The 24157-nt window shown below is 38.6% G+C and overlaps 2 protein-coding genes and 1 long non-coding RNA gene across 3 annotated transcripts; 2 read left to right on the top strand and 1 right to left on the bottom strand.

Moving 5' to 3' along the window:
* The first annotated feature begins 17 nt into the window (after positions 1–17).
* LOC144638896 (uncharacterized) lies at positions 18–3115 on the top strand. Its single transcript, XR_013568039.1, has 2 exons — positions 18–77; positions 2946–3115. It is a non-coding gene; the product is annotated as an uncharacterized LOC144638896 (long non-coding RNA).
* An 88-nt stretch (positions 3116–3203) lies between these two features.
* On the bottom strand, positions 3204–9361 carry LOC144638845 (RNA 3'-terminal phosphate cyclase-like protein). Its single transcript, XM_078498134.1, has 9 exons — positions 9228–9361; positions 9063–9134; positions 7046–7221; positions 6684–6758; positions 6018–6142; positions 5522–5647; positions 4809–4965; positions 4043–4146; positions 3204–3888 (listed from the first exon to the last, which is right to left on the bottom strand). Exons 1-9 carry the CDS (start codon positions 9352–9354, stop codon positions 3732–3734), a joined length of 1119 nt encoding a protein of 372 aa, XP_078354260.1. The 5' UTR covers positions 9355–9361; the 3' UTR covers positions 3204–3731.
* A 9321-nt stretch (positions 9362–18682) lies between these two features.
* LOC144638876 (DNA-directed RNA polymerases I, II, and III subunit RPABC2-like) lies at positions 18683–24157 on the top strand. The gene is made up of 6 exons (XM_078498172.1): positions 18683–18725; positions 18957–19020; positions 21068–21110; positions 21711–21804; positions 22648–22719; positions 23816–24157. The coding sequence occupies exons 1-6, from the start codon at positions 18703–18705 to the stop codon at positions 23904–23906; spliced, it is 387 nt and encodes a 128-aa protein (XP_078354298.1). The 5' UTR covers positions 18683–18702; the 3' UTR covers positions 23907–24157.

Here is a 24157-nt window from a genome sequence, read left to right as displayed (position 1 = left end):
GCTTCCCGTGAAACCTTGCGCGTGACGTTTTCAAGATGGCGGCTTCAAGGAAAGAATATGCGTGAGCATCAAAAATGGTAAATATCGCCCTTATTTTGCAGTCTTTTCTCTAAATTACTAGAAGAAGACTTTGAGAGTAACTTTAAGCAGTGGATGTATTCACTTTTATGAGTAATAAGTGCATTGATTTAGGTTTGTGGCCGTTCAAAATCACTCCATGCGCGCACGGAAAACCCTCTACCGCATATCTGTCTTGATTTAATAAAAGGTGGCTACAGTCTGGCTGTCAAGAAAATTGAATGGGGTTGAGTTTTTTTTTTTTTTTTTTCTTTTAAGGACATGGGAGATTATTTGGCTTACTTTCAGTGGAAATGAAGTGCTTTCAATTTTATACTCATGGCTTTTATCCCTTCTACCTACCTACCCCCCCCCCCCCTTTTCCATTTACTTTTGGTTAGTTTACCCAGGCTCCAACTCGCCATATCTACCGAACTTTGAATTCTAATGGCGCGCGCTGACTTGTAGAACAGAGGTGATCTAGTTTTTCATTTTGCTGTCTAAAGGAAGTTTGCCGGAGGACATCATTAAGTCCTATGAAGGTGGAAGTCTAACGATTTGCAAGTTTTGCGTCGGCTGTTATTGTACCTTAGAACAAAGCTTTAACGGGTTGAACTCTTGACTCGGTACAGTTTTGCTAGGTGCAAATAGCGTTGTGCTTGCTTTAGACGGCAAAGGTCTTCAGCCACATCAACTAGGACTCGGAACTAGACTTTAGGGCTGATTTGAAGGCGGTCATGGCGATATTCGGCTTGAACTCTTCCTTGGCTGGAGACTTAGAAAAATTCTGTTGTAATGTCCGGGGGTATTGGTTCCCTTTATAACGATTTTTTCCACATCCGGGGTATTACATTGTGATTAAGATGGAAAGGTTGCAAAGAGCGCAGCTGATGGTCGAAAGGAAATCACTTCAAACCCTTATGTGAGTAGAATTCTCTTCATTTGATGATTATTTTGCCGTTTGGCTAAGCTAGCAATCAGAGCGGCCTGTGATTCGATAGTCAGCAGCAATTCGATATGCGGGGTTTCCGGCCGTGAATTGACATGAACTATGACCGAATGGTCTCGCTGAGTCATGAATTATTTAGTTATTTTAATCCCGAATTCGTTGAAAATGAAGCGATCGTCGATGTAAAATGCTTTCTGATAGTTCATTTTAGACCATGCATGGATTTAGAAAGCTTTAGTCCATCTCTCGCTCCGGCGCCTTACAAATTTGTTTTCATTTGATGTTATTTCATGTTGTAAACAAGTTAATTAAATTGGTAGAATTCATGATTTGAACAAAATGCCGTAAATGCAGTCTTTTTGGTTCATAAAGAGATTTATTAGAGTAATTTACGTTGAACATGAGCTACAACTAGTCGATTCATGCAAAGCTTCTTGCAAAAATATGTCTTTAGAACTAGAGCTGTGTCAAAATCTTTAGACACCTTTTATTAAATCAAGACAGATATATAAGAGATTATGTATTATTGTAGGAGATTTTGCCTGCCTATGTCGATGCATATTAGTCACATTAAAAATTTTCTTACGCCCCCGCCCCACTCGATGGGCCGATCCGCAGGGATGACTCATTTTCAACATTTTTTTGAAATTCTCTCTCTGTAGATATATACAGAGGTGTTCAAAAGTAAGGGAGGGGAGGGGCAAGTGAGGACCGACCCTTTTGGAAAAAAGGGAGGGGTGGCCGTTTCTTCCTCAATAAATATAGCAGTCAGTGGACTTTCATTTGCTAGTGCATGGGGGGGGGGGGTGGCAAAATCACTTGCAGTGGATTCCAAATATTTCCCCCCCCCCCGCTTCCTTGCAATTGGTAGGCAAAAAGGTCATATCCCCCCATTAATTCACCCTGTTTTTAATTATTTATGTTTTTGCCCATAATTTGCTGTATTGGGGTTACTATAACCCCCTATTTAGATATTTTCCAAAATAAAATACCCCCATTACTAATAAATGAAAGCCCCATTAATCTCTTGTGAAGAACACTTTTGAGTGTCAGTTGCCACACCACACTTCTGAAATGCCAGTAGATGGCATGCAATGCCCCAGTTCCCTGGGTTATGATGCTAGTTCACTGGAAATTATGTTATGAGGGAGAGTAAAGGAGTGTATTAAGTAAAGGTAAAGTCTGTGTCTGAGCCATGAGGCTCATACAGCCGGAGCTTATCCCGGTTTCCGTAGCATTAAGCGACTAGGAGTATTACTACTCCCCCATGGATGGGATGCTAGTCCATCGCAGGGTTACCCCCCAGCAGTAAATTCGCCGGTACCCATTTGTACACCTGGGTGGAGAGAGGCACTGTGAGAGTAAAGTGTCTTGCCCAAGAACACAACGCAGCACCCCGGCCAGGCCTCGAACCCGGGCCGTTCAACTCCCAACACATCGAGGGATGTCGCTAAGGGCTGGCTGCAGGCTAATTTCACCAGCTGAAAAAGAACTAAAATCCGGCTGAAATATCACATGAAAACAAAGACTTACTAGGTAAACTTTTAGAGCTGCCAACAGAAACTTAAGACTGTCCACAGCCTCTCGATTTTTCAATGTAAAAAAGCAAACGAAGTTCGCTCCCCGCCACCCACCCCCTTGCTTCTTTCGTTTTGCGCTGGCGTCCAGTTCTCTCGCCGTTCTCACCGAGCGCTCATCGATCGAAAAAAACACGGAAAAATAGAGGGCTGTGGACAGTCTACAGAAACTTTAGCCACCTGGGCTTGTTAATCAGCCGGCTAAGTGATTTCTTAGCTACATCCCTGCACATCACATTAATTTTTTTGGAAATGATGAACATATTATAATATTTATGTTATATTATTTTCAGGAAGTACCACATACTGTGAGATATTCATTTCCAAATAAGGGATAACAGCATTATTTATCTGTTAAACAGTTCACCATGATTTCTCGAGGAGCTAAAGTTGCGTTAGGAGGAGCATTTTGTTTTGCTTCTGCCATCATAGTCATGGTTCATCAAATGCAAAACGCTGATCGCAAGAGGCTCAAGGAAGGAGTGATCAGGGATTTGGAACGTCAGGAAAGGAAGAGAAGAAATACTGAGGAGTTAAAGGAACAAATTGAATTGACAAAGAAGTTAACAGAGCAAAGAGACAGTGGTCATTCAAATGAAACCGAACAAAATGACACAAGATGATGACGAACTGGAGTTTATTTATTGTTTTATGCTTCTGTCAGCAACTAAAGTGTTGTGCATAAAAATTGATGCTTTGAAAAGTTATAAGGCTGTAGTGGACTGGACTACTGCAAAATGGGACAGTAGAATTTTTTTAGCATTGGAGTAATCTATGGCTGCCCACTTCTGCAAGACTTGTATGACAGACTCTTAACTTGAAAGGAATAATATACTTTCAAGATTATTCAATGTACCACAGAGAGAGTAGAGTAAATCTTGTACATGTGTAATTTCAAACTTCTCAAAGATTGTAATAATGAGTGAGGACATTTTCTACATGTAGTGTAATTTGAATGTCTCATGCAGCTAACACTTGTGAATGGGTATTTTAACTGAAAGCTAATAAAAAATAACTTAATAAATTATGATTGAAAACGAGGGTTAAACATTCTTTTTTGCAGCTTTTTATTTCAGACTCTGATCTAAGGTCTTTCATAACTTTTTTTTTTTTATAAAAAGATTTAATTTATAAACTATGTCTGACAACTAAACCATAGTCTTATTAATATTTGTGTATCCAACTCCAACACAAGATAACAGGACTTTGCTTTCCCCTCCTGTCGCACTATCGTCATCAGTTTGTTGTGCTTGGATTTTGAACATCACGCCAAAGTATTCTTTAAGATGTCTTAAGAACTGGATGCTGTTTGCAAAGGAAAAGACAATGATAAAGATAATGAATAAAACATGCTTTAAACTGAAAAAAAAAACATACAAATTATAATTAATTATGTCCCGATTAAAGTCTAAACCTTGAGAGGATGCACTAGTATTGCATAACACGAGTAAATTCTTACGTGTAGGGTGTCAGTGGTCCCATCAGAATTTTGGACACATCTCTCTGTCCAAGGATCATGTAGAGAAGCACAAGGCTCTGATGTCGAGAATCAACACAACCTCCCTAATGGCAGAATAAAAAATAAATAAATATAAAATAAATATATTCATGGAAAATTATCTTGTCAAGCAATTCTATGCAATTAGAAGTTTCACTTTGTAAACATTTATGGACTGCAATGGTAAGAGCCATAATTCTTATTTTGTACAATAAACCATAAACTTCAGATAGCACTGCAGTAGTCATGTATTGCACAATACAAGAAGCTACAATATTATGCTAAGGGTTGTTACAATTCATGTTCACGGTGCAAGTTGCCTCACAATTTTGTTGTAACACAAGTTGCACAAGAACCTGCCCAGTGCAGCACACCCTGAAATGTGCATGCCTTGTGATGTTTAGTTACAAAATCTTCACTTATGTCCAGGATTGAACACAGGTATTGTTTAATGAGTACTTCATGTTTGACTGTGTTATTTGACATTTCCATATTACTTCATATTAATTTTGACAAAATTTGGTGTGTTTTGGTGAATTTTTATGAATAAGGACACTTTGTGATGCCTGTCATGAGGAACGTGCATCTCATTAGCGTTCAATCCTGGACATATCTGAAAATGTTTGGTGTTTTTGTTAGCAAAATTTAACATAACTTGTCTGGCAACAGTGCAACAAAGTTGTAAGACAATTTTTTAATTTTTATTCAGACTGTCACAGTGACTGACCCTGTAAATCTCTTCAAGTAACATTTCAGCTGCCTGCTTGCCGAGATCCTCAGGGACAACAGACTGACCCTCCCCTGCTGGAGCAGATGCCGTCTGTACACTCAGAATCCCACCAGTCGTGGTTTCTGCTACCAATGAGATTCCAAATCCTGGTGATCTGCATGAAGAAAAACACAAAATATTCTCTTTATTTCAGGACTAACGACACAAAGTTTATGGTTCAAACTACAAGCATGATGAGTGGGTGGTGTATGAAGAGACAGTAGTATTCCCCCCCCCCACAGAAAAATGTACAATATTATTTAAGGAGGAAGCCACATCAACCCTAGCTGGTTTTCGGGGAGGTCCTCCATCGCGGTCAAACTGGAATTTGGGAATGTTGTTGTTTTTTCAGAAAGGAGAAAAACCAGAGAACCCAGAGAAAACCCCCCTAGAGCAAGGTGAGAACCAATAATAAACTCAACCCACATAATGGCACTTGGCCAAAATTGAACCCGGGCCACATTGGTGGGAGGTCAGCACTCTCACCACTGCGCCATTCCTGCTTCCTGCAACGTGCACTATGAATGTGTTTGACAGATTTGCTCATCATTTGACTCCACAAGGACCAGTCTGTTTACAGCATAGGTCTGTACAATATGAATTTCCTGGGCAAATTTCATATCTTAACATCTCCGTCAATAAAAAAAGTATTGAGCAGTAAGATAACATACTTTCCTGATTGTGCTCCCTTGCAGTGATCAGTGTAAATGTAGATATCAGAGACAAACTGATTCAACACACCGCGTGTTGCGTCAACCACCCTGTTACATACAGCAGGCGACACTCGCATTGCATAACTTTATAAACCAATCAAAATTAAAGGTTGGTTAAGGCTAACACATTCAAAGAATTGAAATGAAATTGTGTCTTTCCCGAAAATATCAGTGTTTTATTTGAATCCAACCCACCCCTCTGGAAATTCCAGTTAGGCCCCATACTTTCCTTAAAAAATTTTGGCTGTTGAAACCCTTCCCCCCCCCCCCCCCCCCCTTCCATGGAGTGGATATGGATATGTTAAGGAACTGAACATTATGGGTACAAATTAAACATGTTTTAATTTAAGAAAAAATAAGAAAAGATACATGCATTTATTGTGCTCCTTGAAAAGGGCTTTTCAGCAGCATTATTAAAAAATAAAAATTTAAAATTTCACAAAGTAAAGGATACGCAAGGCCTCTTATTCTTTTAATTTTACCAGGGTCTGTAAATTGGATTGGTCGCAAGGTTCTCCTGACAGGACAAGAGAATACCACTTCACCTCCCCCCTCAGGAGGTGCTCCTCTTTTCACAATCTGCAATAGTGGAAGTTTAGTTTTACTTAATAATTTATTGTAACAGTTATATAAAGTTCAACAAAGTGCAAGACCTTTTACAACTGTCAAAAATCACATCGAAAATAATAGACTAAAATCTTTGAACAAATGTAAGTAGTAGATAAAATATGAGCGGGAGATCATGTAAGGGTGTTTGTAAACAGCCATGGGATACAGATTGGACGTGAATGTTTTATTCTACTTGTGAAATGAAAACAATAAATTGAATGCAAAGTATTGTTATGCGAATCAGTACAGATCTGTATCAAAAGTTAATGAATACTAATTAGCTGAGCAGGAGTTTGTATCAAAAGTTAATTCTATTGTTTGATTTGTATTGGGGTTTACAGTTGTGTATATGTGATCTGAATATGGTACTGGGATTGGTTTGCATGAATATTAAATGAATTTTACAATCACTTATAAAAGAGACTTGAAGTTGGAAGAGGAGGGAACACGGAGCAGAGACTCCCTCCACCCCACCCCCCAACTCTGTTGCCCTCTTAATTTGTATTCATACCTTCAGATCAAGTCCTTCATCGTCAACCACAAATTTCTTTACCAAAGGAATAGTCACTGTCTTAATAATATCAACCTGAAATTTCAGAGATTGGAGAAAAAACAGTTTAAAATGATCCAGGATTGTGTAATCAGTCATAAAAGTACAAAATTGTAATATCAGGTTTTTAGCAAAATCTTTGTATCTATAGAAGTATGGGTAATCAGATGATTTTGGTTACAGTTTATGATGAATAAACACAAGAAAATTTTTCAAAGGTAAACAAAATGATGTGACACTTTTTCCAGCTTCTACTTAATAACTACTGTCTGTAATTACTTAATACAGGTTTACTAGGTCAATCTAACATTCACTTTACATACCGTTGGGTCATGTCTGTCATTTGTTACTCCTCTCAGAGTCAGTCTGATTGGTTTCTTGCAAAACGGTGCTAGTAGTACCACAGCCTCTAAGTAGTAGCCAATAGACCGCTGAGGATTGCATTCATGGTCCACAAGTCCTCCTGCTAGTAAACCAGGTTTATAAAAGAGCATTGTACCTTTGAAATGGGAAAGAAAGGAGAAAATGACTTCATTATTAGAGGAACAAACAAGTGTACTCAATCATGTCCCCTACATCTGGAGCTCATGCTTGGTCAGTAGCTATTTACAGGTAGATACAGGTCTCCAGGGGTAGCAGGGGGAGGGGGGACTCTGGTATAATAGGGTCTATCCTGGACACCCCAAGTGAGACCAAAATCTGTGATTTACACCTGTATGCAAGACAACGAACATGCCCATCCGTTTAAGGGAGTGGTCATAATTTATGGGGAGGGGTGGTTGGTGAATGGGATGGGGAGTCAAAAAAGTTTGGTCGCCTGTAAATGGAGGGCAAAAAAGTTTTTGCATGACTGATGGGGGGGGGGGGTCACAAAAGTTTGGTTGACAACCACCTGATGTCCATTTCTAGTAATGCAAAGGAAAACTTCTCTTTAAATAAAACTCTGACTAAGGTATAAACACATTGACAAATGACTGGTCAAATTGCTACTATTAGCTTACTTTACAATGTCCTATCAATGTTTTTTCTATCAATTTATCCAGTTAATTTGCTCTGGGTTGATGACAACCCCATTTAGAGGGCTTCCTCACACCCACTTCATTAAGTCTCCATTTTACAATTGGTATCTGGGAGGCCATGGGTTCAATTCCCAGATTTTTCTTTGTCTCACGCTTGTGACAGATTATCATAATTTTTTTTATCTTTATCGTTTTTATTGTTGTCAAGTTTAACTAAGGGTTTGGCTGCCCTCTGTGTATCAAGATTATCAATAAAATGTCAGTAACAGTTTAGCTAGTCGAATGAGGTGTCCAAAAAACATCTTAAAGAGTATTTATTTCTTTGATGAAACAAAAAAATCATTTACATGTCGTTTTGATGCTGGGCAGGTTTTTAATTTAAGCATTCAAGGAGCTCACTCAGCGGCTTCATTTGTTGGTCAGTTTTTGATCCTATGTTGATTGCGGGGGGAAGGGGGGGGGGCAAAAAAGTTTACTTGACCCTAAAGGGGGGAGCTAAAAAGTTTCTGATGTTGCCTTCTCCCATTCAGGTGTACAGGTATGATTGTAAAAATTGTCCCAATTCTTGGATTTCATGTTACGTCATAAAATTCTGAAATCAAAATTCACTAGGCCTACTAAATTTTTGTTGTCATTAGACGTAAGATGAACTAAAAATATATCTTTTTGCAAATTTCCAGATCGATAGTGTCATTCGTTATTTAAACAGAGCATTTTGAATATTTGAGTTCTCCGTCGTATGTGACATCAAGCTGAGTGCCGTGACAAAGCTGTTTTGTTTGACATTTCAGATATAATAAGTGGTGTTTATGTGAAACTGTACTAGCTCATGAACCAAAGATTGCCGCTGTTGTAGGCAGAATTGAGTTCCAGATGGTTTCTCTGACATCACGGCGGCCATATTCGTGTCCCTCGGAAGGACACAGTTATGGCATCTCCATACCAAGCTTTATAAATTTGCGTGGAAAGGTTCGGAAAATAACTCGCGAACGATACACCGCACAGACCTGAAACTTGAAGAAATTGTTTATCTATTTATCGTCTATAATATTTGAAATTTACAGCTTCTGTAGTTGAATGGTTTCGAATTTATTTATTGATTGCGTGACAGTGAAAACAAGCAATAGAGGGCGACTTGGTGCAAGTCTAGGCAAGATTTCCGCAGAGTACCCTACATTAATTATGCATACAATTTTGTAACTCTCGTTCTGTTCATGACTGCCGTTCGTGTGTGAAGGATTATATGGAATATTTGTATGCATAATTAATGTAGGGTCCTCTGCGGAAATCTTTCCCAAGTCTACATATGATCTAGACTTACCTGTTTCATTCACTTCTATTCTTGATCCGTTTGTTAACTTGTCGAGTAGCCGTATAAAACTGGCTTCGAAATCTTTGAAGAAAAAAGGAAAGTTTACCAAATGTTGCTTTTCAAATAAAGAACAGCGCTGCGATTTCTGCATTAAATGTAAGTTAACGGCCGTACCTTTTAACCCAGGATCATCTTCAATAGCTCTTATGTTTTTAATCTTCACCGATTTTCCGCTAAGAGTCGCCAAAACAAGTCTTTGCCGAAAGAAATTGCAACCTTCGTAAGTCAAATCAGCCGCCATATTGAAAACAAACGCACGTGGCTATCGACGCAACTGCTCATGATCTTCAAGTAAAGCTGCTGGCCAGATTACTGCTGACTCTTGTACCGATTAAAAGATTGCGGGGTTACTCCCTATAATGGCCTATACGGGGAGGCTCCGCCCGAAAGGGGTACCTTTTTCAGGCTCCAGGTATATAAAAGGGTAGGGATTTCACAAATTTAGGTATATGAAAGGGTAGGGAAATCTGCCATAATGATATTTTAAGAGGCCTTTACATTAAATATTTCAGACGCAACTTTTGGCTGTATCGTCTTCATTTATTAAGCGCTACATAAAAATGACAAGAAAACTTCCCGTTTTAGGTAAATGTGATGTCGTGTAGGTATATGAAAGGGGTACCTTTTTGCAATAAAAGGTATACAAAAGGCCGGGGGGGGGGATACTCCCTATAATGGCCTATACGGGGAGGCTCCGCCCGAAAGGGGTACCTTTTTCAGGCTCCAGGTATATAAAAGGGTAGGAATTTCACAAATTTAGGTATATGAAAGGGTAGGGAAATCTTCCATAATGATATTTTAAAAGGCCTTTACATTAAATATTTCGAGCAGACGCAACTTTTGAATGTATCGTCTTAATTTATTAAGCACTACATAAAAATGACAAGAAAACATCCCGTTTTAGGTAAATGTGATGTCGTGTAGGTATATGAAAGGGGTGCCTTTTTGCAATAAAAGGTATACAAAAGGGGTACCTTTTCTATCAAAATGGTATATAAAAGGGTAAGGGGTTGGATCTTCGGGCGGAGCCTCCCCGTTAGGCATAAATTAAATAGATTGTGCTCGGCAACTTTTAGCGTTTTTAGCACCTTTTTGTAGTACCAGCAACCTAGGGCAACTTTTGCCCTCCTTGGCAACTTTTGAGCAACAAATTGATATAAAACCATAAAAGGTCTTTTCGTTTTGAAGGATTTTATTAAAACTGGTTTTATCAAAACTGATTTATTAAAACTAAGGAAATACAATAAAATGACAATAAAATAACACTTGCTTTACGCCCACGAAATCTGGACAGCGGCTATCTATCTAACGGGCGCTTAAATCCAGCGGTTATTTGCTTCAACATAGAGCCTGCCGATCTTGGTATTTGCTGAAGTGCGAGTCACTTTTGGCATCGCAATTAGATGAAATTTCAGACGAAGAAAAAGAGAGAGAGCAAGCAACTTCTCTAAATTTTGGTGGCAACTTTTTGATATTTGAGCAACTTTAGAGCAACTTTTGAGTATATTGTGAAGCAACTTTTCCTGAATTTACTAGCACAATCTATTCATGCCTACTCCCCGTACAAAACTTTTTCGAGTACCCCCCCCCCCGGGACAAAAGGGGCACCTTTTCTTTCAAAATGGTACATAAAAGGGTAAGGGGTTGAATCTCCGCCATTCTCCGGCCGGAGCCTCCCCGTACAAAACGTTTTCGAGTACCCCCCCCCCCCGGGGGACGACGACGACGACGATTACCAGTCAGTACAGTGTTGGAAACAGGGCGGGAGAAGCCTTCTCCCGCCCTGGTTGGTAATTAGCACTCGCCCGCTTGCTTATGCGAGTATTTCTAACCAGGGGAGGCCCATCCTCGTTCCTAGGGTCTTCGTTCCCTTTGACAACGGTCAGTAAACCTGGTAAACGAGCGTTAAGGGAAGCTTGCACACTAAGGACCGATCGCAGACTCGAGGTACGAGAATAGCCTGGGGGAGGCCGAATCTTGCAAATGCCAGTTCTCTCGGCATAAGCTTTTCAATATACGCCAAAAAGGTCCTGGAATTCCTCCTCGATAGGTCCGAAGACCGTAGCCTCTGGACAGGGGTGTGGGGTCAGGCCTCCCGCCTCCCGTACCTTTTACTTCCGCTTACCGCACCTTTCAGTAGTGATTCCCTCCGCTTTGTCCATATCAATTGCGAATATAACGAGATGTTGCGAAATTTTACTCGTTTTCTCCCTCTTCCCGCCCTCTCTTCTCCCGCCTAAAGCTCCTTTTCTCACGCCCCCTGTCCCACTAAAATTGGGTATACAGTAATCTTAGCTAAAATTGGGCCTTTCATGGGTATACTGTGTTTTTCCACATTTGGGTGATTTTTGCATGATTTTTAGGGAAAATTTTGTGGTATACTGGGTACATGTTTTTCAGGTTAGTATACCACTTACCCCCCTGGCCGACCCTGTTCAAAGGTTCCGACATAAAATCTATCCGCCGGATGATACTGATGATAGAAAGAGAGAAAATTGAGGGTTCGCATTCCTGTCATCTTTTTTAGGGGGTGGGGGTGCGGATAACGTTCTCCGATCATGACTGTTGTTGAGTGAGAACAAGATCAGCCATTCGAAAACAAAGGACTCACGTACATTTCCCACAAACCAATGCCATTTTTAAACTCAATTAATCATCTCCAGAGGCCCAAAGGAGCCCCATTACCATAGAAAAAAGATAATCATGCATGCATAGAAGTACCATGCATTTAAGGTGGCTCGACCCAGTTTTTTTCTAGCGATACCTAACAACTTTGAAACCCTGATACTTAAAGGGATTGATGTCAATGACAAAACTACTACATCACATGCATTACACATAGACTGAACTTCAATATGATATAAATTTTTGGGCGATCAGAATGAATATCACGTGGCAATGACGTCACACAGGGTTTTGCTCTGAATCGATTTTTAGGCGGTAACCGCATTTTCTCTCGAGATCCTCCACGCTACGTATACCTTAGGTGTTTGCCTTCATCTCAGTGGAGTTTCATCGAAATCTACAAGAGGAATTTTGAAATATCTTGGAATTTCTTTTTAGATGGTATAATTTATGCGTAAAATAAAGCCAAGACTTCATATAAAGAAATTTGCTTCTTTTTTATGTTTAATGAGAGGATTTAGTCCCCATTCCTTTTAGAAATGTCCCATATACTACATCCAAACCTTTAGAAGAAAGAAGACTTGCGCGATTTCGAAATATATGAATCATAGTGAAGCTCAATGTTTACCTCTATTTACAAATTTTCCGCCTACTTTCGCAAAAAAGCGATTATTTCAAAAACCCGTCGATGAATTTTTTCCAAATTTTTTCAGGGTGACAAATAATCAGTACACCACACAATCCCTAAATTTCATGCTCATTGAAAATATCTAAGGTTGTCTAAACTAAAAGCAAAATTGAGTAAACATTGAAGCGTTGTCGAAGTTTTGAATTATTTTGTGCTCTGGGATTTCCTATTGTTTCGATTTAAACACAACATCGAATTCCTGTGCACCACGCGTGTAATGACCACGCTTGGCTACCCTCCGAAAGCTTTCCGAAATGGTTCGGAATATGGTAATATTCTCATCGAGTTCAAGTAAACAATAATGGATGAATGAATACATTTCCAACTGAAGAAAGCAGTCACACAACACCAAACTCAAAGCCGGTTTTTTTTATGCCTCCTCAGTCATTTAAAAAAGTAAAACGGACAGAAAATAGACTTCCCTTATTATAAGCAAGCTGAATCTGGCGTCCAGTATTTATTAGAAAAGATTGTTTACTTGTTGCATTTCTAAGTTCAACTGAAAGAAGTGGCAGCACTTCAATACGAGAAAAAAACCTAATCTTCTTGTTCTTGGCATTTTTAACTTTTATCTCAGCCAAGACGTCGACCCAACAAGAAAAGCTAATGCGCGACAATTTCTTTTCCATTGTTCCATATTTTGGAAAGATTTCGGAAAGCTTTCGGAAGGTAGCCAAGCGTAGTCATTTCACGCGTGGTGCACAGGAATTCGATGTTGTGCTTAACTCGAAACAAAAGGAAATCCCAGAGCACAAAATTATCTCAAACTTCGACATCGCTTCAATGTTTACTCAATTTTGCGTTTAGTTTAGACAACCTTAGACATTTTCAATGAGCATGAAATTTAGGGATTGTGTGGTGTACTGATTATTTTTCACCCTGAAAAATTTTGGAAAAAATTCATCGACGGGTTTTTGAAATAAGCGCTTTTTTGCAAAAGTAGCCGTAAAAATGCTAAATAGAGCTAAACATTGAGCTCTACTCCGATTTAGATAATTTCATATATTTCGAAATCGCGCAAGTCTACCTTCTTCTAAAGGTTTGGATGTAGTACATGGGACATTTCTAAAAGGAATGGGGGCTAAATCCTCTCATTAAACATAAAAAAGAAGCAAATTTCTTTATATGAAGTCTTGGCTTTATTTTACGCATAAATTATACCATCTAAAAAGAAATTCCAAGATATTTCAAAATTCCTCTTGTAGATTTCGATGAAACTCCACTGAGATGAAGGCAAACACCTAAGGTATACGTAGCGTGGAGGATCTCGAGAGAAAATGCGGTTACCGCCTAATAATCGTTTCAGAGCAAAACCCTCTGTGACGTCATTGCCACGTGATATTTATTCTGATCGCAAAAAAATTTATATCATATTGAAGTTCAGTCTATGTGTAATGCATGTGATGTAGTAGTTTTGTCATTGACATCAATCCCTTTAAGTATCAGGGTTTCAAAGTTGTTAGGTATCGCTAGAAAAAAACTGGGTCGAGCCACCTTAATATTTTGATTTTTAGAACACCTTCTTCGTGCGACCCAGAAAAATTCTTCTCCGTACAGTTTTCATTGGGGTTTTACAAATCGGCTGATACTCGAAGGAAAGTAAAATGTATTTCTATTCTATTATCAGTCACAATCGTTGATTTAATTTCACTTGTAGAGTGAACACTTACAATGTACACTTGAAGCGAAACTTCCATGACAACCACCAGCTCGGAGGTTCATTTCCCGTCCGTTGCGGGAATAACTTCATCTGAATCAGTATTAACGCTTGACTTTCACAAAATTGTGGTTTATGTAACACTACTATAAAGGTAAGTGAAACCAAATGATGCACTTCATTTCAATACGTAAAAAAAAATACGATGTCACATACATTCTCTTTATAACTCTACTTCAGATGGGCTCCTGTCTTCTTTCATAGCAAGACCTTGTGTGACCTGTATCTTAGGGTGCGTTTCTTTGGGAAAAATCCAAATCCGGATTCTTGATCCAAAAACGGATTTTGCGTTTCTTTACCTGTATCCGAAAATGGATTAATCTCGGATCAATGATCTGAAGAATCCACACTTCGAGTGGATACATCAGATCATATCTGAATCCGGATTTTTAGGATTCATGATCCGTGCGTTTCTTTGGGAAAGGATTCGAAAAAAGTACCTTGGCCCAGCGGTCTTTGCTGTGAAAATACAGGTTCGCTCTTTGTAAACACTGCCATACGGAAAGTTTTAGGCGGTTATTTCGATCAAAGTACAAAAATATTTCACGATAAAAGGAAACGGTAGCTTCAGATAGGTATGTAGTATCATTTTAAACGGGATACAGGTTTTCTAGAACAGCCACTGTGTGCCTACGGAAGTTGTATCCTTTTGAAATTGTCACGAGTGAAATTTGCACTGATCATTTCGCAATCATTTTCGCTCTCAGATACTTTCTCGCCACATTGTGCTTAACGCTAAAGAAGATCTACTTCGACGTGTGGTTTTTGTAAAAGATTTTGTATGCTTAAATTATTTTAGCTAGGATACATTCCACGAAAAATAAATTTGTGCTGATATTTTATGTTCTGTGCGAAATGTGTTGACGGGGTTGTCATGGCAAAAAATCCGTTTTCGGATTCTTCGTTTCTTTGGGAGCAAAGAATCCGTGTGATCTGAGATCAATAATCCAATTTTGGATTTTCCCAAAGAAACGCACCCTTAGAGCCTGTGTCCCAACGACCCAGGCCAGCCCCATTCTCGTCCCCATAGCCCTTTCGTTTCTCTTAGCCGGCTGGGCCTTGGCACGAGGAAACGGAGGGCTCTGGGGACATAGGATTTTTGAATTAATTCGAATTTTTTTGATTGGCTGTTTGGAACAAAGAATTCCTAAACGGAAGTCGAAAACGTAACGACTCTCTCATACATTCTTTTGAAACGTCGTGACTGCATACATGAAGACCGGAAGTCCTAGAATCTAGGACTGGAAATCCTGTGTCCCCAGAGCCCTTTGTTTCCTCGTGCCAAGGCCCAGCCGGCTAAGAGAAACGAAAGGGCTATGGGGACGAGAATGGGCCAGCCCCACTTCCAACTTCGTTCCCAAAGAGAGACCCTGGGAACGAGGTTGCCCTACTTCCTGTTTATAGCGTCTATTTATAAAGTACACAGCGTCTGCATATTCTTCACTAGCGATTAAAAGTAGTTATAGAAACACACTCTGAAGAATCATGGCTCAACAACGCCTGCGAAAGCGACGACTGGAAGAAAAACTTGGCCTTAATCAAGAACAAACAATCAAGTCGGGTTTTGACCAAGAAACGATGGACATTGTCTGGGATATAATGAACAAGAAATGCGATGGACTACTCGATCATCCCTCAATCAATCAGGAAGATCAGTCATCCTGGCCAAGTTGGGTTTTCTTTCTTATTGTACATGATATCCACGCGGCGATCTGGGCTGTTGAAGAAAAGGACATGCAAAATCTGGATGTTGTAGCACAAGAATATTTGACTCCGTACGAGGTTGGCGATTGCTTAAAGGCCAGTTCCGTCATCCGTCGGTTTCATGTAGTGCTGCGAGAAGACGAGCATTACTACGTGCAAGCCGATGAAGTTTATCTTCATGGAAAAGAACCAGAGTTTGATGTTTGTCTCTATGTTGGCACTCTGACCCTCTCACTGCGAGCACTGAAAGTACTCATGGCTACAATCGCCGACAAGAACTACCTTTTGCTTCAAAGCGACTGTCTCGACTACTGTAAACAGTTTGTTTTTATATATTTTGACTTGATTGAAGATGAGATCAGCGAACAACAAACTGCCATACTGGAAAAGTTGACCGTCACAACAAATGCTTTGTCGGCAGCGAGTGAGCGCTCCGGACGACGAAATCGTTCGTCAGGTTTCTCTCTTCGATCGCTTCTGACAAGTTCTGTTTTTCAAATGTATCTAGCCACGATATTTGGGGGGTTAACATTGTTTGGTTCATATAAATTATACAATCGCCTCTTTTCATAGGTACAGGAGGTTTTGCCCGACGGCATTGTTTAATTTTTTTCCCAAGTAACAAACGAACAGACTTCACAAATCGTGTGAAAATCGGAAGAGAATGCCCATTGCCGTAGAGCCAGTCTCGTATTCATTTTGTCTTATATAATTTATTTGCTTCATTGTTCGGTTAGTCAGTTATTCGTAGTGTTAATAAAGTTTGTTTTCTGTGAAATATGTTTGGTCTTTTGAAGCATTAACGTTACAGAACTAATATTCTTAAAAGCATTTCGTACGTTCCATCGATCGATCGATGGTTCGGACATCTGGGATATTCAAGAAGTAGCCAATCAGCGACTGATTTCTACATGGAGCTGAAATCATCCAATCAGCAGTTTGCTTTTAGGAAACCTGGAGTGAGGACGAGGTTGAGGGGTGGGAATGTTTGAACAAGCAGATGAAAAGAAGTATTTTAGAAACGTCTGGGGTAGGTTTAAAAAATGATACATAAATAAAGGGCAAAGCCTCACTTTGCTGTAACACTTGCATGCCCCATTTTACTTACATCAAATCTCACTTTTTAAAATCATTCAGTGTGATTAGAAACCAATGGATTTTTTTCTAAAACACAGCCTCAAAACCTTTTATTGAGTTCACAACGCTAATTTATAAATTTCTGCAGCTAAATAAGTCTAGCTAGCACTTTACTGATATAATATTTCTAGGGGATTCTCGATAAATTATTTATATTGAAGTTTATAACAGAAGATCTACAATGTATACAAAGATAGATTACTGTCAACAGCAAAATTTGTCAATCCACTTCTATCTCTTGAACCCTTAAGTTCCTGTGGAACATAGGTCGTCCACAATCCACCCCTATAGTCTATACAAATTATAAAGGCTGATAGAAATTGAATATTTTGCTTGCAGTCCTCCATGCATTTATTTGCACAACTATGGTAACCTATTATTTGAGCTACAAGATGGCATTATGCTGTTTTATAGCTTAATGGAAATAGTTTGCATAAATTCCTACACACTTCAAGGTCTGTTTCTAAATCAAATTGTCACTTCTTTATAATAACTATTGAACTAAGAATGGTGTTCCTTTATGTAACAAACTAAATTTCATTAAAAACTGGCATAGATCGGGAAGGGCCGGGGTAGGAAGTGAGAAAAAAGGAGAAGGGAAGAAAATGCCTGCTGTAAGTACTGCACTATTTGTATTTGCCCACCAATTTCGACGAACTAAACCTTGGTAAAGTCCGTCTGCGAACCAGCGACCAAAAGCTTGTTCTGCACCCCCCCCCCCCTCACCCAAGCACCCACATGTTACCCGGGTTTTCTATTATAGCATCTGATTGGTTCCTGCATATGGCCATTCTTTTGTGCGCGATAATTGGTCAAGTGGATTTAGTGAAACCATAGCTATGCTTTTGATGAATAGTTGTAGGTGACAGACCTACACAGACTTCTAAGTTTGTGTCATATAGTTTGTACATTTGTCGTTCTGTTTGGATATATTTGCCAATACATTCGCCAATCAAAAACTGGCACTTGCTTTTATACATGGCTGACTTCATGTGGGAATTCACTATGTTTACCGCCCAGCGCAAATAAGCCAATCAGAATTTTGCGTCCAACAATGCAACATCTGCAAAATTAAAAAGAACCAAAGAGGGTCTTTATCGCAGGCATCCCTTCTCTCTCTCCCCAGTTCCTGAAGTCTGCTATGCAGGCTAAGAAACTACCTACAGAGTTACAGTTGGTATCAGTGTCGGTGGCACCCTTTCCAAACAGTCCCTGGACAGTGCCCTTCTGTTTATGATTGCGAACCATGCAAATCCTCCAAGATTGACTGATCAGAATCCTAAAAGAGAATATCAGTTTTAGTATTTTTAATATTTTATAGATATTTATTACCATTAAATTTATAATGAATTAATAATGTAACAGATTTAGTTAAAAAATACACTACAAGAAGCCAAAAAATTTCTATACTCAGCTATACCTTGTACTTTACCACTCCTATGGAAGGTTTATCAAATGTTCTGAAAAAGAGCTTTGATTTTTGTTTATCACATATAAAACCGGCCGTACCTTTCAACCTTGGACTATATTCAATAGCCCTTATGTTTATAACCTTCACCGATTTTCCGCTTAAGTTTCACCAAAACAAGATCAAGAGATCGAAAGTCAAATCAGCCGCCATATTGAAAACAAATGCACGTTGCTATCGACGCAACTGCTCATGATCTTCAAGTGAAGCTGCTGGCCAGAATACTGCTGACTCGTGTACCGATTCAAAAATGGCGGACGACGATATGGAAGGGTAAGCGAAAAATAAACGTGAAAATTTTGCAGTTCTTGTTGTTCAATCTTTACCACAATTCGTTATATAAGTAGCTAAATACCTTATTCAGGCTTAGACGTAATCACTAATGGTGTTGTTTTCCGACAGCTATTTCGTTGTAAAATAGTGGAGATTTCAAAGAACACGCGCTCTCAATGGACGCGAAATGTGCTCAAAAATTTGTATTTACATGCTGTTCTTATGCGTTAGATACGATGATGACCTCGACGAGGTCGAAGAGGAGGACCACTTTGAAGATGTGGATGATTTAGAGGTGAGTTTACCAGCGAAGACAAGCTTGACACTTGTTTGAGCTTTCTTAAAGTTTGACATGACATCATTAGTCTAAAAGAGATTGTTATAATCAGATACTCCTATAGCTAGCCGCTTCATGCCTCATAAGCCAGACACTAATGATTTTCAGATTTTTTCAGATTTTTATTATTTCACACTATTTACAACAATTAAACAATATTAACACTATTTACAGAAAATGCAATAATTAAAATAAGGAAAATATACAATAGATACAAAACCAAAATAAAATGTGCTCAGTGACCAAAGAAGCATATGCTATCGTGTTGGTTACTGACACGTTCAAAAAAACAGACAAGACACATAAATTACTAGAAATAATTATAGAATATGAACAACAAACGTATGTAGAATAAATATGTTAAAAGATGAATAAATCAAACTAAATATAAGCTAATATGCAGAAAACAACGAAATTATGCACAAGAGTAGGATTGGTTATTTAAGAGATAAATTTTATAGTGCTTGTAAAAGGAAGTATAAGGCAGTTTTTTCAAATCAGTTGGAATAGTTTCCCAAAGTTTTGATGAAACAAAAGAGAAGGTAATGAATCATCTGGCTCCTCTGATCTCCAGCATTGGAACAGATTTAACCTTATCATCCAACAATTCTTGGTTTTCAACCACATAAATTAACAAGGCTGCCATGTTGGTAGACAAAACAATAATAAAAAAAATTCCCGGAATTTGCATGATAAAAGAGTTAAGTTCCCAGTGGAGGGAAATGCTTTGTTCATGTCCATAAGCATGGCAGCCGTGATGTCAGCTGCAAACCAGCCATAAAAATAAGCGATATATTTCACTTAACTAAGGACTGTAAAACAAAAAAGTTACATATGAACAGTTTAGTTACATTTGAAACTGTTGCGTGCAAAGTTTATAAATTCCACGATTGATCATGTGCGAACTCATGTAGCCTGATGCAAATCACAACAGGGCTCTTTGTACGTTCTACGGCGATCGATAGAAGTTTTCTGAGGCTTCATGATTGGAGTATGGAAACTGCAAATTTATGTTACCTGTAAACACACTGCAATATAAATAATTAGAAATTTTATCGATTGATCGATGAAAATTTCACTTTGGGATGCCAGATGACACGTTTTCGGTGAGTCGCATTCCTTCAAATGAAAATACAGTCGCAACTGAGTACTCGAGCGGCAATTAATAAATTTTATGCTCGTGCTAGTGAAAAATGCTAAGATTGACAAGCTGGCTTTAACACACAGCGATTTTGCAGTCAACAGTTCGAAAAATTAGACAGCTTGTCACAACTTCTGCGCTATGTTTGAGTTGACTGCACATGCACAACAGTAATATGAGTGCTGCTAAATGACTGCCACAGAACATTGTTTTATGCTGTTAAATTGGAGATAGCATACAGTTTTCGCTAAATTCTGCAGAATGTCTGCCATTTGTAGGCAAAAGGGCTATAGAAAGGCTTCCAGTCCAGTAAAATACAGCCTTTTTCCAGAACTTCCTAATAATATATGGGCAGACGTTATATTTTGTTACCGAGATGTTTTGTGAAACCGTTCCAAAAATTACTATTGGGAAACTTTCTTAAACAATGTATCTTCCTCCTAAGTTCAGTAATAATTATGCTCAAATAAATTTGGCATTTCAAACCCTTTGAAATGCATTTTCTGCATTTGAAATGTTCTTAATTCAAAAGGTGTTTGAAATGCATTTGGAATATGTTTGAAACTGTTTAAAACGCGTCTTTGATGCGTTTCAAACGCTGCGTTTAAAAGCGTTTGAAAGAAATTACGTTAGGCCCCCTTTTCACATGGAGGGTCACATATCCATCCTCCTCCCCCTAAGAAGATCTTTTGGTTTGAACCCCCTACCCCTCTTGAAATTCCAGGTTACCTTTTAATGCTTTCATATTTCATACCCCCCCCCCCCCCATCCCTTTGGAATTTCGGATGACCTTCCATGTGGTGGGAATGTGTTCATATTAACTGGAACAGCTCAGCTTTATTATCTTTCACTATTCTTTCCTAGCCAACAGAAGACACTGACAATATTGACATTTTACCAGCATCAGGTCAGTATGTTGAACAGAGCAGCAATTATTTTTTCGCCCACCTTATAGACCATGCATTTCCGATTTGCTTGTAGCCTCGGTTTCAAAGCACGTCCAGGTGCAATTAAAGCGTTCATATGAAAGTGAATGATAATGGAATGACATGTTATTACAGGACAAGAAATCGGAAAAAAATTCTGAGTTCACAGATGGGATTTGAACCCACAACCTTCCTGGGATTTAAACCCATGACCTGAAATTAGGTTAACTATGTTAATTTTTATGCAAACTCAATTTTATGTTCACATTTTGTACCAGGCCTCATTTAAAAACAGGGGCAAAAAAGTGGTTTATTAATTTATGCCTTATATGGTAAAATAGATTTATACATATATCTGGTTAACAATTTCCTGATACAGGGAAGATTTCCAATAAACAAAATTTTCTTGATCACAGCCAGAAAATTTGGGTCACATTAAAGGAAAGATTTAACCAGACACAATCTTTTAGCCAGAAAAATCAAGTCTTCAGGTGGTTACTTTTTCCGCCTTCCACCTATTATTTACATGCCTTTCTGATATTGTGCATGTTTTGTTCTGAACATTTTTCTTTAATGTGTAGAAGAAAGCCAAGAACCTGCAAAAAGAATTACCACACCATACATGACCAAATATGAGAGAGCAAGAGTACTAGGAACAAGAGCATTACAGATAAGGTACTGCACAACAAGTTATCATTCAAACTACCTTATTATAGAAAATCAACACTCCATGAAATTAGGCTCTTAACCAGGGTATATCATTTGAGGTAATTTTGTGCCCTCCTTGTAGTAGGAGCCATGGCATAAGGGTTAGTGTGGTGGCATTTGGATTGAGTAGTCTAGATTCAAACACTGGCTGGAGTGTTCTTGAGCAAGACACTATACTCTAAATGCCTGTTTCTAAATTATTTCCTAGAGAGTAGGGAGTGGGGATGGCGCAGTGGGGAGAGTGCTCGCCTCCCACCAATGTGGCCCGGGTTTAATTCCCGGACCCGGCGTCATATGTGGGTCGAGTTTGTTGTTAGTTCTATTCCTCCCTCTGAGGGTTTTTCTCCGGGTTCTTTGGCTTTTTGTCAACACTGCTAAATTCCAATTAGATCGGGAACAGTGGAAGAAGAGCCACCCTGTGGAAGTGCCACTGCAAATTCCCATTTATTTAAATTATTACCGGTATATAATTTTCATGTAGTATTGTATATAGCTGCAAAGAACTACTATTTTTCAGTAAAACAATCTCTAATTTAGTTTTTTTTTTAGATTTGGTCATGTTTATATTTTTCAGTGCTTAAAACCTATTTTGTGTACTTCAATTTTACTTTTGGCACAATTTGGTATTTTCCTTTGTTTTATGTTCGTTATCTATACACCATAAGCCAGAACAAAGGAAAATACCAATTTGTACCAGGGTTAGAATTGAACCACAACAAATATAATGTGCATATAGGTCACATTTAGTTCAAGGAAGCTTTCTCCATATTGCATGCACAACTCTAACCTGTGTTGTTTTGTTATTCCTAGCATGGGTGCTCCTGTGATGGTGGAATTAGAAGGTCAAACAGATCCTTTACAGATAGCCATGAAAGAACTCAAGTAAGGCCTTAAACAACACAAAGTGTAAAGTTTATAGAAGTATCAATTCGTAGCCCCAGTAACTACAAAAATATGAGCACCGAGACAGTGGCGGCATGGTGCTTCAACTTACATTTACATCCGAAAGTAATGATAAATGACCCACTCTTTCAATAAGCACCAGCAGCTGACAAAAAGCGTCACTACTTCACTCTACTTCCCAATAAAAAAAAAAAAAAAAAAAAAAAAAAAAAAATTTTTTTTTTATATTTTACCCTCTTCTCTTCCCACCACCCCACCATTTTTTTCCAAAACCCCCCCCCCCCCACCCACCCCCCTACCCCTATTACTTCCCTCAGAGAAGTTGGCTACTTTTCCCCTAAATTGAAGTAATTAAAGAAAAATAAAGATTCTTTCAAACATTCAATTACTTGACTCAAACCAGCTGCCTACTCGGAATTTTATTGAAACCCCTCCATGAAGCAAGTAGACTTGTTATGAGAGACAATGGAAATTAAAAGATACAACAAACTGTTTCAAAATGATCTGATACTTGTTTTAGATGACCCTTTTCCAAAAGACAATATATTACTCTCTAATTACAGTGGCCCATCATTATCACTCCATTTTACCCCATAAAGTGTGATATTTCGCTTTCATAATAAACTTCATTTCAAATTTACAATCCTTTTAAGTTTTTCATGGCATAAACTGGAGTGTTAATAATGGGCCACCATACTCTGTCTTGACATAACATAAATTCATTTCGAGCAGAACTATTCTTTTCTTCCTCTTAACATGTACATGTATATTGAAAACACTTTTTAAGTCACACACCTCCCCAAAATTTGCAACCCTCAGAAATTAACGATAGAAACTGCTAAATCCAAAACTAAGAAGGGACATTACTTTAGGAACTTAATGGATCTTAGTTTTGTAGCTGGATGGCAGATTTTCTTGATCTAAATTTATCATCAAAAAGCTTATTCCTCTGGAGGCATATAATTCAGTGTTTCAAATCTAATTTTTGTGGTTGATGTTTTTGTCAATTCCCTTCAGCCACATCCCTCCCTGAAATGACCATTTGGCCCAACAATAATTCTTTTTTCTTTTCCAGGGCAAGAAAAATTCCAATTATTATTCGTCGATATCTTCCAGATGGAAGCCACGAAGACTGGGCAATAGATGAGCTCATCATAACAGAATGAAATGCATTTCTCCACTTCTTTTTTTTTCTTTTTTAACAATTCGTTTGTACAGAAATCTTGTTCTTTCCTTTTTATCCCACACTCAAAGAGCTCTGCATGTCTTTGTGTCTATTTATTTTAGTTTGTGCCAGCGGTAAATGTTTGTATTAACGCTTTAGTTTGTCGTGTTTGTAAAACGTTTTGATAATTAAAGACATTAAAAAGGAGATCCTTTACTCCTACTGTCGAGGTATCTTGTGAAACCATCCAAA

Source organism: Oculina patagonica, chromosome 14 (assembly GCF_052425735.1).
Source record: "Oculina patagonica isolate OP01 chromosome 14, crgOcupat, whole genome shotgun sequence".
NCBI lineage: Eukaryota > Metazoa > Cnidaria > Anthozoa > Scleractinia > Oculinidae > Oculina > Oculina patagonica.
The sequence above is the reverse complement of the archived record's forward strand: the minus strand, read 5'-3'. Positions and strand labels throughout refer to the sequence as shown.

Excerpts from the sequence above, each read along its gene's own strand:
- LOC144638845 (XM_078498134.1), bottom strand. The coding sequence starts at position 9,354 with ATGGCGGCTGATTTGACTTACGAAGGTTGCAATTTCTTTCGGCAAAGA. Across the intron at positions 9,135-9,227 it reads AGATGATCCTGGGTTAAAAG|ATTTCGAAGCCAGTTTTATA; the intron begins GTACGGCCGTTA and ends TTTTCTTCAAAG. Across the intron at positions 5,648-6,017 it reads AAAAGAATAAGAGGCCTTGC|TTATGCAATGCGAGTGTCGC; the intron begins GTATCCTTTACT and ends TGGTTTATAAAG.
- LOC144638876 (XM_078498172.1), top strand. The coding sequence starts at position 18,703 with ATGGCGGACGACGATATGGAAGG. Across the intron at positions 18,726-18,956 it reads GCGGACGACGATATGGAAGG|ATACGATGATGACCTCGACG; the intron begins GTAAGCGAAAAA and ends CTTATGCGTTAG. Across the intron at positions 19,021-21,067 it reads AAGATGTGGATGATTTAGAG|CCAACAGAAGACACTGACAA; the intron begins GTGAGTTTACCA and ends ATTCTTTCCTAG.